The 18,999-nt window shown below is 40.7% G+C and overlaps 1 protein-coding gene across 2 annotated transcripts in view; it reads right to left on the bottom strand.

Annotated features, from left to right (window-relative positions):
* Positions 1-7,775: 7,775 nt before the first annotated feature.
* Positions 7,776-18,999, bottom strand: part of LOC119771359 (C-type mannose receptor 2-like) — a 29,995-nt gene continuing 18,771 nt past the window's right edge. For both annotated transcript variants that reach the window (XM_038267230.1, XM_038267229.1), the window contains exons 3-5: positions 10,444-10,788; positions 9,877-9,971; positions 7,776-7,910 (exon numbers count right to left, since the gene is read on the bottom strand). In XM_038267230.1, the coding sequence (XP_038123158.1) occupies positions 7,803-7,910; positions 9,877-9,971; positions 10,444-10,788 (548 nt within the window). In that variant the 3' untranslated portion in view covers positions 7,776-7,802. The remainder of the gene's footprint in view (positions 7,911-9,876; positions 9,972-10,443; positions 10,789-18,999) is intronic.

Below are 18,999 nucleotides of genomic sequence, written 5' to 3'. Positions count from 1 at the left end.
ATAAAATAACCCATTTTACACAACATTCAGAAGTCTAATGGCAGTGGAGAAGAAACTTATGCAATCTGCTGGACCTGCATCAGATGCTACAAAGTCTCTTCCCCGAGGGCAGCAGGGAGTAGTCCATGGTGGGGGTGTGAGGGGTCATATTTGAGGTTACGGGCTCTGGACACGCAGCGCTGGAATGAAATGTCTTTTATGGAAGTAAGAGGAGCCCGAATGATCGTCTCTGATGTTCTCACCACTCTTCTCACCGTTTTCAAGTCACTCATTTTCTTCCAGTCTGAGGCGCTGCAGCCTTCACACCACACAGTGAGACAGCTGGTCAGAAATCTCTCTATGGTGCTTCTGTAGAAGGTGATGAGGATGGGTGGGGGTTGGTGGGCTCTCCTCATCCTCCACAAGTACATGCGCTTCTGTGCCCTTTTGACCAGTGAGGTGGTGTTTACATTCCAGGCTAGGGTGTCTGTGATGTGATCCCCCAGGAATTTGGTGCCGTTGGCCACCTCTACAGCTGAGCTGTTGATGACCAGTGGAGTGTGGTTAGGCCGGTTCTTCCTGAAGTCCAAGATTATCTCCTTTGTCTTCTCCCCGTTCAGGATCAGGCTGTTATCTTTGCACCAGTCCACCAGCTGCTCCACCTCCTCTCTGTAGTCCAGGTCGTTGTCGTCTCTGATTAAGCCGACCACCGTGGTGTCATCTGCAAACTTAACAATGTGATTGGTTGGGAACCTGGGAAAGCAGTCATTTGTCATTAGGGGAAACAGCAGGGGGCTCAGGATGCAGCCCTGAGGGGAGCCTGTGCTTAGGATGATGACATCAGAGGTGTTGTGTCTGACCCGGACTGTCTGAGGTCTATTGGTGAGGAAGTCTACCAGCCATTTTTAAAGCGTTGTATTGAAGCCCAGCTGTTCGAGTTTGCCCATCAGATGCTGTGGGATGATGGTGTTGAAAGCTGAACTTAAGTCCAGGAACAGCATCCGCACGTGGGTGTTCTTCTCCTCCAGGTGTGCCAGGCTCAGGTGGAGAGCAGCAGAGATGGCGTCCTCAGTGGAGCGGTTCCGTCGGTAGGTGAACTGGAACAGGTCGAAGGTTGGCGGCAGACTGGAGACGATGTGTTCTTTAACCAACCTTTCGAAGAACTTCATCATGATGGGAGTCAGTGCGACAGGCCAGTAATCATTTAGTGAGATGACCAGAGGCTTCTTTGGACACGGAATAATGGTGGCAGACTTGAAGCATGCTGGCACTATGGATTGGTGAAACAAGGTGTTAAAAATGTCTGTGAGGACACCAGCCAGCTGATCTACACACTCCTTATACACCCTCCCAGGTATGTTATCAGGCCCTTGGGCCTTCCTCGGATTGACTCTCCTCAGAGTTTTCCTCACTTCAGCTCCGTCCAGGTTTAGTGCCTCCTCCCCCTGGTGTGGAATGACTTTCACTGATGGAGTGCTGTTTAGTGCCTCAAACCTTCCGAAGAAGTTGTTCAGTTCATTTAGGAAGTCAGTGTTTGCTGCATCTACTGAGGGGGAGGGGGTGTTGTAGTCCATGATCATCTGAATGCCTTTCCACATCCTCCTGGTGTTACTGACGTCGTGGAAAAGATCCAGGATCTTCTGGCTGTGGTTCTGCTTCACTGATCGGCTTAAGTTGTTACGCGTTGTTCTCAGTGCTTCTTTATCACCAGACTTGAAAGCTGAGTTCCGTGCTTTTGGAGATTTCCAAACCTCTTCATTTATCCAGGGAGGTTGGTTGGCCCAGGTGGTGATTTTTTATGCTGACGTCCTGAATGCATTTGTTGATGTAGGCTGACATAGTCATAGCATACTCATCAATATTTAATAAGTTGTGATATGTTGCTGTAGCCTTGAAGATGTTCCAGTCAGAGCATTCAAAACAGTCTTGGAGTGTCTCCATGGCACCCTCAGACCACACTCTGACCTTTTTAAACTGACAGTTTAGCCCTGATCAGCTGGGGCTTATATGCAGGGATAAGCATGACAGATAAGTGGGGCGGGGAGCTGCTCTGAATGCATCTTTGATGTTAGATGAAACCAGGTCTAAAATGTTTACACCTGAAGTTGCAACGTCCTCATGTTGGTAAAAAATTAGGGAGCACAGTCTTCAAATTAGCCTGGTTAAATGATGAAAATGCCCTCTGTGTGCGGATTGAAGCTCAGATATAACCTGATATAGGATCTTAACGGCCTCTTTTGTATTAGTGCTAGGAGGCACATATACAGCAGTAATGCTAATCAACCTAAACTCTCTGGGCAGATAGAAAGGTCTGCAGTTAACAGTCAGAAACTCGATGTCTGGAGAGCAGAAGCTGGTGACCGATCTAGCATTTTTACACCAGCTGTAGTTGATGTAAACACAGAACCTCTCACCCCGAGTCTTACAGCTTAGTTCTTTGTTCCTATGTGCACGGTATAGCGTTAGTGTTAGGTCAAAGTGAAAAAAAAAGAAAAGAAGCTCTTCCTTACCCATCCGTTTTTCTTCCAAGCCCGGGTCCTCTACCAGAGGCCTGGGAGCTAGAGGGTTCTGCGCAGTATCTTTGCTGTTCCTAGAACTGAACTGTTCTGGACCGAGATGTCTGATGTATTTCCAGGGATCTGCTCTAACCACTCCTCAAGTTTTGGGGTCACTGCCCCGAGTGCCCCAATGACCACGGGTACCACTGATGCCTTGACCTTCCAGGTTTTCTCCAGCTATTCTCTGAGCCCTTGGTATATCTCTAGTCATGTTCCTTTGTCGATGTTGGAGTCATTGTGGTTGCTATGTCAACCACAATGGCTTTCCTCTGCTTTTTGTCCACCACCACAATGTCCGGTTGGTTAGCCATTACCATTCGGTCCGTCTGTATCTGGAACTCCCACAGGATCCTTGCTCGGTCTTTCTCTACCGTCTTTGGAGGGGTTTTCCACTTTGACCTTAAATTTTATAGGCTTTTCTTCAGCAAGTTGCTCTAGATGTTAATCGCTCTAGTCAGGAAATATCTTCTGTCTTTATACTGAAAATCTGGTAAATCCTTTGACTGAAGACTGTTATGTTTCTGGCCTGTCAACTAGTATTTGTTTTCATTCCCCTCCCCCTTCTGCTCTGTGCATTTGGCCCTCCTGTGCTGCTACTGCTCAGCCTAATTGCCACTGATTCCTCTCACCTGTTTGCCAGCCTTCTTAAGCAGGCCTCTGACTAGTTGACAGTGCCAGATTGCCTGAAAGCCTTGGTTAGTAAACATCCAGCATTTTTCTGTTTGTCTACCTGATCCTGACCTGTTTCTGCCTCCTGATTTTTTTAGCCTGCCTAGCCCTCGTTGGATCTGTTTTTTGTGCCGCCTGGATCCCTGACCTGTTTCTGTGCCCTGACCTTGTCCCTGGATTCTGTTTTGGATTCTCTCAAAATCTGATCACCTGGCTCTGACCTTGGACCTCCTTTGACCAAGATTGTCTGCCAAGCCTCAGAGAGAATTAACTGTCAAGGAACCAAAGTTTTCTGGAACCAAGACACCCCGCCTGGATATTAAGGACAGTTAGTGGCTTAGCAGTTTGAACTTTTAATCAATCTCAGCCACTAACCTTTTCTCTCCCCTCCACAGGCTCTAGCTCCCCTGATCCTGAATAACCTGCAGTATTTCTTCAATAAATCTTTTAAAGTTATTTCCTGTTGTGTTCTGGTTGTATCTGGGTCCTCATTCTGAATCTTAACAAAGACGGTCTGTTGGTGTTGGTGATTAACAATCTTCTCAAGAAGATGCTCAGGGTTTTTCTTAATGTACATTTTATGATGAAATTTTCTTTATTATATAAGAGGTTTTCAGAACAGAGCTGACCTTCTGAATTAGCTTGTTAACCTTCTTTCAGTCATTTGCTCTGATACTGCTATTCCAGTACATGATGACGGAGGATCTCAACCTCTTCACTTATAGAGACTGATAGAATGCAGCATCTTGCTTCAAACACTGAAGGATCTAAGCTTCATCAAAAATTACAGTCTAGTCTGTACTACTAGACACAATTAACACAGTTGTGTTATTTTTAGGAAACATTACTACTTCTTCACATCCGCCTCTTCTCCCATGATCGTAATAGTTTTTGACCTCCTGTTTCTCCTGAAATCTACAATCATCTCATTGATTTTGACTTGATCAATAAACCTCACATAAAAATGAACAAAGAAAAACAGAACAAAGAAGTTAAAGAAATTATACGGGAACAAGGTAAAGCAACACTATGCAAGGTTTGACCCAAGTATTAGCTTAATTTAAGATATATCACATGATTGATTTTTCAGGTCAATGGCACTTAGTGAGCAGTGACTTAAGCCCATGTAAAGGAAATGGTGAACATGTGACTTCTTGTTACTTCTTGATGCAACTTCAGTTTTACATGTGTTTTCCATTTGAAGGAAGCGTGATTTGAATACAATCAGAGAAGCAAACACACTGTCCAAACAGAAAGTAATAAACAGTAACAAAAACAGTGAGAAAAAAAAAAACAACCTTCTATATATATTTTTTTCTTTATTTAATATTTCTAGGGGAGTACCTGTTAAAAATGTATCATGACTAATTTATTAAAACATCTGTGCTCACTTTAATGAAGCATGAGCGATATTAATTTAAAATATTGGCATCAAATAGTGCCAGAGGTTTGACAGTGTTTTTTTCTTCATTTAAGCAGTTTGGTCAAAGTCACACTAGTTTTGACACTTTTTCTTGAACGTTTCTGTTTTTCTCAGCAAAGGTTAATCAAATGTTCGTATGTTACTCCAAACTATACAAAATTGCGCTGTTTTGATCGGTCCAAAAAAAAGGGTAAAAAAAACAATCCACTGGACTTTGTTTCCTAGTTTAAAGATGTTTCGCTTCCCATCCAGAAAGCTTTCTCAATATAGAAGTGGTTTGTTTTGTTAACCTTTATTTGTAATGACTATGACCTGGATGACTGAAAATCTTCACCAACTTTTTTGTTCTTTGTTTTTCTGTAGCTGTTCTACCAGCAATATTTTGTTTTTCTGCCCATATTACACTTGGTCTTGTGAATTTTAATGTTTTTTCCCAACAGTTTATTAAAAAAAGGAATCTAAATTATGAACAACAAAAATATATTCAATCATTTTTTTTAAGAAGAGAAAGAGAGAAAAACATAAATGAGATTCTATTTATTGACGCCTTTCTCTAAAGAACAAATAAATACAGTTAGAGATCAAACATTACTAATCAAGTTATTAACTAGTGAATAAATATGCATTTCTGATTAACTATCAGAATCAGAATAACTTTATTAATCCCTTACGGGAAATTCTTTTCTTGCAGAGCAACCGTTTACAGAGAGAGAAAAATAAGATTCTAAGTACGTAAATATAAAGTAAGTTAAGTTAACCCTAACCCTAATAAAACACAATAATATAAATAAAATTAGTAAAATTGCAACCCACACAGTAAAATTACACCCTTCACCATAAACAGTTTAAAATAAGACAAGGATCAGACTATATACAGTCGACAGCATTTACAGTGCTGCTCAGTACCAAATTACAATGGTAATACGATGGATAAACCTTAAAATAAACATGATTCATTCAGACTGTAATTAATGGTTTGTTCTTTTATCTGCTTTACTTGCACATAGAAAGGTGATTAACAGAGGTCAGACCAGGCAACCAAGCTACTTTAATGTTTGAGTTAGAAATGATAAAACTTTAACAGGTTTCGTCACTACGGTCTGGAAAAAGCCTGATTTAAATCTAACAATAGGGAGATTAAGCTGGCAGCTCATCAATGAAATTAAATGATTAAAATCACCAGTAGAAACATGCATGAAACTGGTCAGAATTACAGAACTGATTATGAGAAAGCATATTCTCTAGACCAGAGGCGTGCACAGACATTTTGGGGGGCAGGTGCTCAGGAGGGGGGGGCACTTTTTAGCGCATGTGGAACACTTAATTATAAAAGAAATACACGCATGTTGAATGAAATTTGACTTTTATTTGTAACATTCTCTAAATGTGAGTTTTCAATGAAAAAAAGTCACACCACCAACAGAACAGACTAAAGCTCATCTTTCTTTTTCTTTCATCTGGCTCATCTCCCCGTTTTCCCTCATCCATCTGCTCTCCCTCATCCTGCTGTTCTCCCTCATCCTGCTGTTCTCCCTCATCCTGCTGTTCTCCCTCATCCTGGTCTTTTTTGTCTCTGTGTCTTCCCTGAACTCTTCCTCATCTCCTGTCCTGGTAGATGTTGATGGTATAGAGCTTCCCTGCTGTGACTGGCTACAATATAATAATAATAACCATCATGACAATAATAATAATAATAATTATAATAATAGCTTTAACAAATATGCCACATTAGTTTAAATAATGGGCTATTACGGCAACATGACTGGAAGTCTTGTCACGTGGATATGACTTATGGTAGCCTGTAAAATAATAGCTATTTTAATACCTGCTTCACAAACCACTTAAAAATAAAATGTGAACAGCTTTTAAGATTTTTCACAGCGATTAACCCTCCTTTCTTGGCATTGTACTGCAATTACTAAATCAATATACAATTAAGACAATAAAGAGACCAAAATGTGTTAATTTATGTTGCCTAACAAAACCTATACAACAGAATTCTGAGATTAAAGTCAGAATTCTGACTTTTTTCCCATACTAAACTGAAATAAAATGTAAAAATCAGTTAATTTTTTTTTTCCAGTGGCCCTAATCCTCTTCCGTATTTGCAATTGCAAACTCTACCAAAATTATTTGTAGCCTATGTGGTCGTCCTCACGTTATCTGTCATTGACTTGGGCTACAGTGTAAAACTTTCAGAATCAGAATCAGGTTTATTGCCATTGTTAGTGAAGAGTTCACAAACTAGGAATTTTTTGTGGTACAATCATGCAACATGAAACATATAATATAGAATAGGTAAATAAAATTATAAAAATATCTAAAAACTGTGGGTATACGGCATACAATAAAATAGACTAATATATACACTTAAGATAAAAATATGGATATAAAATATAAAAAGTAAAATAGCATCTTACAAGGAGACAACTAGTTTATCAGGTGACCACTCGGCAAAAATGCATGTTTGGTGCTGCTGAATGAGACATTTTAATGCACAACAAAATGATTTAGCTTGATCTGTATATTACCTGGCTAATGGGGCACGGGAGAAGCAGCCTGTCAGCGACCGTTCCTGCTATCTGAAGACGCTATGATGCTGCACACCTGGCATGCCCTGCGGGCGACCGAGCGAGGTCACGTGACAAAGGAAGTGAGAGAGGGTCGTTTGTGCGCAAGTAGGTGGCTCATTTCGGGGCATTGTTTCAGTCGTTTTTAATGGCTCAGGTTTTCAAAAGATCATTTCAAAACCGACCTCAGTAAAATCTTATTAATATTAATAATAATAAAAAAAAAAAACGAGTTTCAAAAGGGCATTTTCTTTGATAAAGGGCAAACTTCCTAGTGCTTTAGCACCACCTAGTGTCTATGTATGCACGCCCCTGCTCTAGACAATGGTTATAACCCTGATTTTATTGATTCCACTTCTAAAATGTTTTAATGAACATTGAAGATATACATCTAAATATGTTTCATAGTAAATTAACATTAGTTTAGTTCTAAAAAGACAAAAGCAAAAACATCAAACTTTATTAAAAAGTACTCTTTGATTTTATCAAGCTGTTATTTTATCAAGTTTCTATGACAAATCATTTGTAGGTTAACTTCTATTTTGTGTTAAATTTACAAAGCTTTTCATGGAGATCCATTCCTTTTGCACATCTTCTCCTTTATTATGGGTCATCAACAGCAGGTTCCTTGGTAAAAACTTTTCCATCCGAGTTAGTTTTCCACCGTAGAGTCAAATTTCCAGTTATGTTCTCACTTGCTTTCAGCCTTATCTAGGGAAAAAATATATTTACATTGTTGTTAATTACAGCAAAAATGTTTCTTGAATTGTTGCACTCAAATTAGTTAACGTACACGCTTCCTTTAGGGGGATCATCTGAGTCCATATGATGCCATATGGACCAAATCATGTTAAAATTTTTTTTTTTTTTTTTTTTTTTTTCATGCATTTTTGGGGCTACACTGGAAAAAATAGAATTCTAGATAAGTCATTTTTTCTTAAAATAAGTGCATTTTCTCTTGGATTGGGGAGGTAAAAGAGACCTTTTGCCAATGGAACAAGACAATTTACACTTAAAATAAGAAAACCCAATGGCATTGTCTTATTTCAAGTGCATATTATCTAATTATCTTATTTTAAAGTAAAAATACTCATTCCATTGGCAAACTATCTCATTTACCTACTCAAATTAAGGGTAAATGCATTTAATTTAAGATAGTTTTACTTATTTCTAGATATTTTTTCTAGTGTAGTGTTTCAAGAAGGACTGCTGCCTTGCACACACCCCTCCTTCTAGCCAGATTTAGAACAAATAAAACTGGGCTCACAATTACAAGATACTGAATAATCTACCCAGCTCACTCTGCTTCGGATTCAGACACAGCTAAAATATGTTTTACACATCACTTGTCTTCATTACGGGGAAACTGCTCTATGTTCATGAGAAGCTCTCATTTCTTCTGTTAGAAGTACGATAATATTTTCATTATAAAACATTTTATTCTACTCTATAGTTAGAATTTCACACAGAGGGTTAATATGTAAAGCCTGATGACGTGCATTAGAAGGAGATTGTCCAGGATGTTGTCTGTTGATTCATGGTGAACTCGTATAAAGCATTTACATATGTTGCACCACTTGCCTCCTTCATTAGTTTTAATTGACTGTTTTCAGATCAAACTATTTTTATTATTTTGACTTCTGTAACACTGTAACCACGTCATTGAAAGCTCTTGTGACCTATTCTCCACTGCTTGGCTTTTATTTATCCTTTAATCCTGCTGCTCAGCCTTCAGTCAGCAGCACCTTGATCTCCAAACCAGTAAAGTTTTTCTTCTTCATTCTCTATGCCCTATTCATGAATGAATGTGTACTCTTATATGGAATTATTGGTTTGGTAATTATGCAGATTTGCAGAAATTATCTTAAAAGACAATTATTTGGACTGCATCAGGTTTACAAGAATCATTCATGACCATTAAGTGAAGTCAAGGACTTTTAAAAAAATCTGATGCGGTGCGTTCGCAGGGAGCTCATAGGAGAAAATGCATGAGAAATTTAGGGCAAGAATATGAAAATATTGTTGCCTGAGGCGCATTGTGTTGGACTTGATTCCCAAATCACTGTTATTATAACCTTTTTAGAAACAAAGCGGATCAAAAGTGCTAAGAGATATTTTTTATAAAGTTGCTTGCCTTGTTTTCTATAACTAGATAGATAGCCAATCAGGGGAGTCACAGAATACCTACAGTTTAAACAATCATTCCCTAAACCTCATATTTCTCAAAGGACAGTAGAGTATAATGAAAGAAGCTGCTGACTCACTAATCTGCAAAGTCTAAATGTATGGTAATCTGCACCTTTTGAAGGATAAATATGGAAAAAAAGATTTAAAGACACAAGGATTTGGACCTTAACTTTAAATGAATCTTAACAGCAGAGGCTTTTAGCTGACTCTCATTTTTCATTTTCCTCTCGCAATTTTTGGCTATTTAATTACAAAACATTTCTTTCTTCTTTGACCATATTGATTTCTAGTTTGGGCTTAAACTGTAGCTCAGGAAAGAAATTTCAATGATGCCTGATGGTTTTGTTTTCATTTAATGATTCAAACACTTTGATGAATATAAAATTTGAACGCTTTGTCTGAAGTGTAATCGGTTTAGGAGGAAACATCATTCGGTATTTTTGTCAATGGATGAACAAAGATGATTAAACAGATGAGTCTAAAGACTTACTTGCTCCAAGATGCTGTTTTGCACTGCATGGTCATTTAGATCCAATGTTGAGCCGCTTTGGCTGATTCTCAGTTTTATGAACCGCAGGTTGTTTTCTTCAACAGAGCAAAAATGAAAAACACCTTATTTTTACTTCTCCATAGCATAGATTTAAACCTAAAGTAGTTAAATATTGTTAACTAAATAAAGTTGTAATAATGTAAATAGTTTCAGATGATGAGCTTGCATCAAGAAAACAACGAGAGTTCTGAAAAGACTGGGTTGATAACTGTCACCTTAACAGAGGAAATATGGCCAAAAATAACTAAGGTTTGCTCAATACTTCTGCATTATGATAACTCCAATATAACGGGTATTTTAAGACATCTGAGATAGAATAGAAGGGAAAAAAGAAATAATTTCTGCATTGATGGCTGATCTTAAGTCTCCTCTCCAGGGTTATATTTAAGGTTAATTTTCAGCTGAAGCTGGTTTTAAATCACCTTTATAAGCAACTGAATTTGCAAGAATGTACAAAAGGTGAATGGTTAAAACTTGCGAACAGATCAAGAAAAAAAAAATACTTACTGCATTTGCAGAGGAATGGATGTGCTTCTGTACATATCTTAGATCCCCATTTACCAGATTGCGTCTTTAAAAGAGCAACACAGTCCTCTGAACTTTTACGAATATACTCCTGTCGATACCGCCAGTACCTAAATGAGGAGTCTGACATGTCTGACCATTCCCATGAGTCTCTGAAGAGACCGACAAACAACTCCTTTCCCTGAGACATATTCTGAACAATCTGATACTCCGCATCATTCCTCAAGCTGACCAGGTCCGTGTATTTCTTTCTGCAGTGATCTCGAGAATCCAGCCAGTCCATTCTCTCTTCTATGGGGATGTACTGATCAACTCCTTGTTTTGTTTCTAAAAAGACAAGTTTTACAGTTTTAATGCATATTTGAGAATTAGCTCCTGGCAAAACAGAAATGACACATTGAGTGAAAAACCTGTCTAAAAAGTCTGTTACAAGTCTTTTAACCTTTCATCTATGGTTGTTGAGGACATCAGCTTCTAATAAAATAATAATTAACATCCACTGTGAAATAGCTGAGTCATTATAACAAAACTTCTTTAAAATAATTTCAATTTAGGCAACAAGGCAAGGCAAATTTATTTGTATAGCACAATTCAGTACAAAGACAATGCAAAGTGCTTTACATGATTAAAATACAGGAAGATAAAACAGAATCAAAGCAAGTAGGAAAAAATAAATAATAAATAAATAAATAAATAAATAAATAAATAAATAAATAAATAAATAAATAAATAAATAAATAAAATAAAATAAAAAATGCAGAAACAAAAAAAGAATATTAAAAACAGTTGGATTAAAGAAAATATGTTTTAGCTGAACTGTTTAGCTAGAACAGTCGAAGGCAATCCTAAACAAATGTGTTTTTAGTCTTGATTTAAAGGAACTCAGGCTTTCCGCACTTTTACAGTTTTCTGGAAGTTTGTTCCAGATAAGTGGAGCGTAGGAACTAAATGCTGCTTCTCCATGTTTAGTTCTGGTTCTAGGTATGCAGAGCAGGCTGGAGCCAGAAGACCTGAGTGGTCTGGAGGGTTGATACACTGATAGCAAGTCTGTGATGTATTTAGGTGCTAAGCCATTTAGAGATTTATAGACTAACAGAAGTATTTTAAAGTCTTATCTCTGAGATACAGGGAGCCAGTGTAAGGACTTTAGAACTGGGGTGATGTGCTCTACTTTCTTAGTCTTAGTGAGGACACGGGCAGCAGCGTTCTGGATCAGCTGCAGCTGTCTGATCCACTTTTTAGGCAGACCTGTGAAAACACCGTTGCAGTAATCAATTGGACTAAAAATAAACGCATGGATTAGTTTTTCCAGATCATGCTGAGACATTAGTCCTTTAATCCTGGAAATGTTCTTCAGGTGATAGAAAGCCGACATTGTAATTGTCTTTAAATGCTTTTGGAGGTTCAAGTCTGAATCCAGCACTACACCTAGATTTCGGGCTTGATCAGTATTTACTAGCTGAAGCGACTGAAGCTGTGTGCTAACTTTAGATCTCTCCTCTATTGGTCCAAAGATTATTACTTCAGTTTTGTTTTTATTCAGTTGAAGAAAATTATGGCACATTCAGGCTTTGATTTCTTCTAAGCATTTCCTCAGTGCTTGAATTGGTTCATAGTCACCTGGTGACATGGTGATGTAAAGCTGTGTGTCGTCAGCATAGTTATGGTAGCTGATGTTGTTGTTTTTTATTAACTGAGCAAGAGGGAGCATGTAGAGCATGTAATTTAGAGCATAACTTGCAAAAAAAAAAAAAAAAAAATGAAGGGAAAGTATTTTGAATATATCATCCTCCACTGCTTAGGCACAATACAAGATTTTCCTAATTATAGAATAAATAAAATCATAAAGAGCCTTTATTAAAACAAATAAAAAATAAACAGGACACTGTGTTTGCCTAACATGAATATAACTCCTGTTGTGCCATATGCCATGATCATGGTTCTTAGACATTGGGAACCAGTGTCCATGTTCCATCTTGACATGATGACGGGAGAAGAAGCCGCAGCTTTGGTGAAGAAAGAGCTGTGGAATTTCTGCAACCCCCCATTTCAGCCAAGGCCTCCACAGGTGTTGGGATCTGGAGCTGTACCACCTTCCTCCAGCAGAGTGCACCGTGGTTCTCCAAGGGCTGGAGTCTTCCAGCACACCTGAGGTGCATCTCCTCGTCAGAAACCTGCCCTATATAACCAGCTGCCAGACCTTGCTTCGACGCCGCAGTGTTGACCTAGTTTGGTTAGCGACCTGAGCCTAGAACCTAGAATCTTTGCTGTCCCTTGAGTGAGATCTTGATCCTAATTCTTCCTTGTTTTTGCCTCACAGGAAACCTGTCTCTACCTGAGGCTCTGGATGAGCTTAACCTGCCGAGATTGCCCTCGTGAGCCAAACCTGAAGATTCCTTTGTGGACTCCCCTGCTGCTCTTGGCTAAGAGCCAGAAACTCAGATCAAGGTCTGCCTTCAAAGTCAGAAGCAAGATGCTGCAGCTACTCTTGGACTCTGATGAACAAACAGTCTCTGGACCCAACAGTTCCTTCTCTCTCAAGGAGAAGCCCGGACACCCTCAAGGTATTCTGCTGAGTAAACAAGGACTCATAAAACTCATCACTCCGTTGTCTAATCAAACTATCATCTCTGCAGACTCCAGTGTTCCAGCCCTGATCAGTTCCAGTTCCAGTTTATGATCTTGTGTTTTGTGCAACCAAATAAACTGTGTTAAACTTTTTACCCAGCCTCCGTTATGTTCTGCATATGGGCTTGAAGCTTTAGACCCATCATGACAGAACACTGCGGCCAAACACAAGGCCCAGCAGATCACCTCCGTCGGAGGCTTGAGGAGCAAGATGCTCAGATCCATGGACATTCGCAAACCCTCCGTGAGTTACATACCATGATTGAATACCAGAACCAAATGCTTCAAACATATGCTAGCTACATGGGCAATGCTAACGCCACATCAGCGGCACGTCCAGTTCCGGATCCACTTCCGCCTCCGAGGTCACCGGTCGTGACGTCATCTCCTGAATTCAGACCCAGTCTCCCTGAAAAATTCTCAGGTAACCAGAAGGATTGTAAGGGACTTTTGTTTCAATGTCGACTTATTTTTGAACACTCTCCTGGCAGTTTTTCAACTGATAGAAAAAAGATAACATTTATTTTGTCCCAACTCACTGGGCGAGCCCTAGAATGGGCGGAGGCAAAGTTCTCTTCTGAAGCCAGTTTCAGGTGTACTTTTTCTGATTTTGTCTCTGAATTTTCCCAGGTATTTAACCATGACTCTGATCAAACCATTGACTCCCGAGCTCTACTAAATTTGAAACAGGGAAATTCCACAGTGGTGGAGTTTTCCATCGACTTCCGGGTCAAAGCCGCACCCTCTGGATGGAACGAATGTGCACTTAAGAGTGCATATTTTAAGGCCCTAAATGACAATATCAAGGATGAACTAGCTACGCTCGACGAACCAGCTAGTTTAGAGGAATTGATCCGTTTAACCATTAGGTTGGACAACAGACTTCGAGCTAAAAGCAGCTCTAGACAAAAAAGTCTACATTTTTCTGTGCCTGCTCCTGCATTAAATAATGCTTCTGTTTTTTCTGGATCCACAGAGCCTGTTTTCAAGCCAAAATCTAAGAATCAGACTTATTCTGTTCCTGTCCAAGTCTCCCACTCAGATGGAACGGGGGTCGAACCCATGCAGATTGGACACACAAGGCTAACCCCTGAGGAAAGACATCGACGTTTCAGGGGCAATCTGTGTCTATATTGTGGTGAGACTGGTCATTTCATTGCTTCTTGCCCGGCTAAGTCAAAAGCCTGGGCCCGTCAGAGGAACTGAGGAGTCTGACGGGCCATTTGAAAACTGAAAAGTCTCTTCATCTGATGCTACCTGCCACTCTTTTTCTCTCTAACCAGAATCTCACCTTGTCTGCTTTCATTGACTCTGGATGTGAGCGTAACCTTATTGACTCTAACCTGGTCCAGCAGTTACAAATTGAAACAGTTCCGTTATCCAAGCCTCTCAGTGTCTCTGCTATTGATGGAAAGAAACTCCATCAAGTTACTCATCAAACACAACCTCTAGAGCTGTTAATCTCCGGAAATCATCGTGAGACATTAACCTTTTTTGTTTTTCCCTCTGCATGCTCTCCCTTGGTGCTTGGTTTTGAGTGGCTGGAGCGACATAACCCCCATATCAACTGGGCTGAACGCCACATTGAGTCTTGGTCTACTTCTTGCCATGAGACTTGTCTTCGTTCTGCACCTCCCGCTGTTCAGTTCCCTAGAGGTAGGGGGGAGATGGACTCTCCTGACCTTACTTCTGTTCCTTCCGAGTAACATGATCTGTCTCCAGTCTTCAGCAAGGTCAGTGCTACGTCTCTTCCACCTCACAGACCATATGACTCTGCCATTGAGCTATTACCAGGTGCTCCCTTGCCCAGCAGTAGACTTTATAATACAGGTGCTGGTCATAAAATTAGAATATCATGAAAAAGTAGATTGATTTCAGTAATTCCATTTAAAAAGTGAAACTTGTATATTATATTCATACATTACATACAAACTCATATATTTCAGATGTTTATTTTGTTTAATTTTGATGATTACAAATGACAACGAATGAAAATCTCAAATTCATCATATCAGAAAATTAGAATATTACTGAAGACCAATAAAAACAAAGGATTTATAGAAATGTTGGCCAACTGAAAAGTATGAACATGAAAAGTATGAGCATGTACAGCACTCAGTATTTAGTTGGGCCTCCTTTGGCCTGTATTACTGCAGCAATGCGGCGTGGCATGGAGTCGATCAGTCTGTGGCACTGCTCAGGTGTTATGATAGCCCAGGTTGCTCTAATAGTGGCTTTTAGCTCTTCTGAATTGTTGGGTCTGGTGTATTGCATCTTCTTCTTCACAATACCCCATAGATTTTCTATGGGGTTAAGGTCAGGAGAGTTTGCTGGCCAATTAAGAACAGGGATACCATGGTCCTTCAACCAGGTACTGGTAGCTTTGGCACTGTGTGCAGGTGCCAAGTCCTGTTGGAAAATGAAATCTGCATCTCCAAAAAGTTGGTCAGCTGCAGGAAGCATGAAGTGCTCTAAAACTTCCTGGTATGTGGCTGCGTTGACCCTGGACCTCAGAAAACACAATGGACCAACACCAGCAGATGACATGGCACCCCAAACCATCACTGACTGTGGAAACTTTACACTGGACTTCAAGCAACGTGGATGAAGTGCCTCTCTTCTTTTCCTCCAGACTCTGGGACCTTGATTTCCAAAGGAAATGCAAAATTTACTTTCATCAGAGAACATGACTTTGGACCACTCACCAGCAGTCCAGTCCTGTTTCTCTTTAGCCCAGGCAAGACGCTTCTGACGCTGTCTGTGGTTCAAGAGTGGCTTGACACAAGGAATGCGACAGCAGAAACCCATGTCTTTCATACGTCTGTGTGTGGTGGTTCTTGAAGCACTCACTCCAGCTGCAGTCCACTCTTTGTGAATCTCCCCCACATTTTTGAATGGGTTTTGTTTCACAATCCTCTCCAGGGTGCGGTTATCTCTCTTGCTTGTACACTTTTTTCGACCACATCTTTTCCTTCCCTTCGCCTCTCTATTAATGTGCTTGGACACTGAGCTCTGTGAACCGCCAGCCTCTTTAGCGATGACCTTTTGTGTCTTGCCCTCCTTGTGCAAGGTGTCGATGGTCGTCTTTTGGACAACTGTCAAGTCAGCAGTCTTCCCCATGATTGTGTAGCCTATAGAACTAGACTGAAAGACCATTTAAAGGCTTTTGCAGGTGGTTTGAGTTAATTAGCTGATTAGAGTGTGGCACCAGGGGCCATCAATTTTGAACCTTTTCACAATATTCTAATTTTCTGATATGATGAATTTGAGATTTTCATTTGTTGTCATTTGTAATCATCAAAATTAAACAAAATAAACATCTGAAATATATGAGTTTGTATGTAATGTATGAATATAATATACAAGTTTCACTTTTTAAATGGAATTACTGAAATCAATCTACTTTTTCATGATATTCTAATTTTATGACCAGCACCTGTATCTCCAAGCCCGAACGTGAGACTATGGAAAAATATATTAACAAGTCTCTAGCTGCCGGGATAATCCGTCCATCTGCTTCCCCTCTGGGTGCTGGTTTCTTTTTTGTGGGCAAAAAAGATGGTTCCCTACGACTCTGTATTGACTACAGAGGCCTTAACCAAATAACTGTCAAAAATAAATACCCACTTCCTTTACTAGCATTCGCATTTGAACCTGTTCAGGGGGCTACAGTCTTCACCAAGCTCGATTTAAGAAACGCTTATCATCTTCTCCAAATAAGAGAAGGGGACGAATGGAAAACAGCCTTTAACACCCCTTTAGGTCAATTTGAGTATCTGGTCATGCCTTTTGGTCTCACAAACGCTCCTGCATGTTTTCAAGCACTTGTCAATGATTTCCTCAGAGATTTTTTGAATATTTTCGTGTTTGTTTATATTGACGACATTTTGATCTACTCCAAGAACCTTTCTGAGCATAAAAAACATGTCCGCTTGGTCCTTCAAAGACTGTTGGAAAATAAGCTTTTTGTTAAAGCTGAAAAATGTGACTTTCACCAACCATCTGTCACCTTTTTAGGGTTTGTGCTCGAGGGCGGGCAGGTTAAGCCATCCAAAGACAAGATTAAGGCAGTTTTGGACTGGCCGACACCTGAGAACCGCAAACAGCTGCAGAGATTCCTTGGTTTTGCAAACTTCTACAGACGTTTCATCAGGAACTACAGTCAGACAGCTCTACCTCTCACAACTCTAACCTCTGTTAAAGCTGCAGTCTGTAACATTGAGGAGACAGCAGACTTCGACTGAAAATTTGAAGAAAAACAGGTTTCACGCCACTCCCCCACCCTCTCTGCTTCACTCATGCCCCACCTCCAAGCTCCACCCCTCTCACAGCATCTGCGCGGCTACCGCATGCGACCAGAAAGGGGGGGGGGGGGGGGGGGGGATTCAGCGTGTGTGAGCTGTGATTGACACTCCATCAGACGCTCCTCTTGCTGTGATTGGTTGTTTTGACTCGTCCCGAATTATTCTTTCGGGATTGAAATACAGGCAGTATGCGGGACCAATTGAAGCAGTTTTTTTCACAGGTTACATATCAATCAATCAACAATGGACTCCGGAGGCGCAAAGAGCCTTTGAGAAATTAAAGACCCTGTTTTCCAGAGCTCCTATTTTGATCCAGCCAGATCCTGCTAAACAGTTTATCCTTGAAGTGGATGCCTCTGACTCTGGTGTTGGTGCAGTGTTGTCCCAACAACTCGACTCTGATCAAAGGATTCACCCCTGTGCCTTTTTCTCCCGTAGACTCTCACCAGCGGAACAAAACTACGATGTTGGGGACCGTGAACTTCTTTCAATCAAACTCGCTTTGGAGGAGTGGAGACACTGGCTCGAGGGGGCCGAGCATCCAGTTTTGGTGTGGACCGATCACAAGAACCTAGCTTATCTCCAGTCCGTCAAACAGGCTAACCCACGTCACTCCAGATGGTCTTTGTTTTTCTCCCGATTCAATCTCATAATCTCTTACAGACCCGGTTCCAAGAACATCAAACCCGATTCTCTCTCTCGTCTTTATTCTGCTGATCAACCTGAGACGCCTGAACCTGTTCTTCCTGCCTCCTGTACTGTTGGAGTGGTTTCCTGGGAGATCACAGATCTCATCAACTCTGCCCTAGCTTCTGAACCTGACCCAGGTAACGGTCCTCCTAATAGGACCTATGTCCCTTCTTCTGTCAGATCCCGTTTGATCCAGTGGATGCATACAGCCAAGTTTTCCGCTCACCCGGGAGTGAGCCGAACAATCGCCCTGATTTCTAGACGTTTCTGGTGGCCATCTTTACACAAAGATGTAAAGGAGTACGTATTGGGATGTTCCATCTGCACCAGAAACAAAGCCTCACACCAACCACCTTCTGGTCTGTTGCATCCCCTACCTGTTCCTGCTCGCCCGTGGTCTCACATCGCCATCAATTTTGTCACTGGTCTCCCAATCTCCCGAGGTATGTCCACCATTTTTACCATCGTCGACCGTTTCTCCAAGTCTTGTCATCTTATTCCCCTCAGAAAACTTCCCACGGCCTTCCAGACAGCACAGCTTCTGGTGAAGCATGTCTTCCGGCTCCATGGAATCCCTCAGGAAATACTCTCTGACCGCGGTCCTCAGTTCTTCTCCCAAGTCTGGAAGGCTTAACCTGCCGAGATTGCCCTCGTGAGCCAAACCTGAAGATTCCTTTGTGGACAGATTTGTGGACAGATTTCACAGTGGAGATCCAAGGCCCAGGAGGAGCCGAGATTTCCAGAACCCTCAAAGATAAGTCATTGTGGACCTTTCAGCACCAAACTGTTGTAAAACAGACCTTTTGCAACACATTTCTCTTGAGTTTCATAACTTATAGAACCAGGCTGGAAAGAAGGCCTGCCTTTATGAACCACTGTGACAAAGAGGACCCCTACTGTGAGCCACTGGCAAAGA

Source organism: Cyprinodon tularosa, unplaced genomic scaffold (assembly GCF_016077235.1).
Source record: "Cyprinodon tularosa strain WSP-4 unplaced genomic scaffold, ASM1607723v1 ctg666, whole genome shotgun sequence".
NCBI lineage: Eukaryota > Metazoa > Chordata > Actinopteri > Cyprinodontiformes > Cyprinodontidae > Cyprinodon > Cyprinodon tularosa.
The sequence above is the reverse complement of the archived record's forward strand: the minus strand, read 5'-3'. Positions and strand labels throughout refer to the sequence as shown.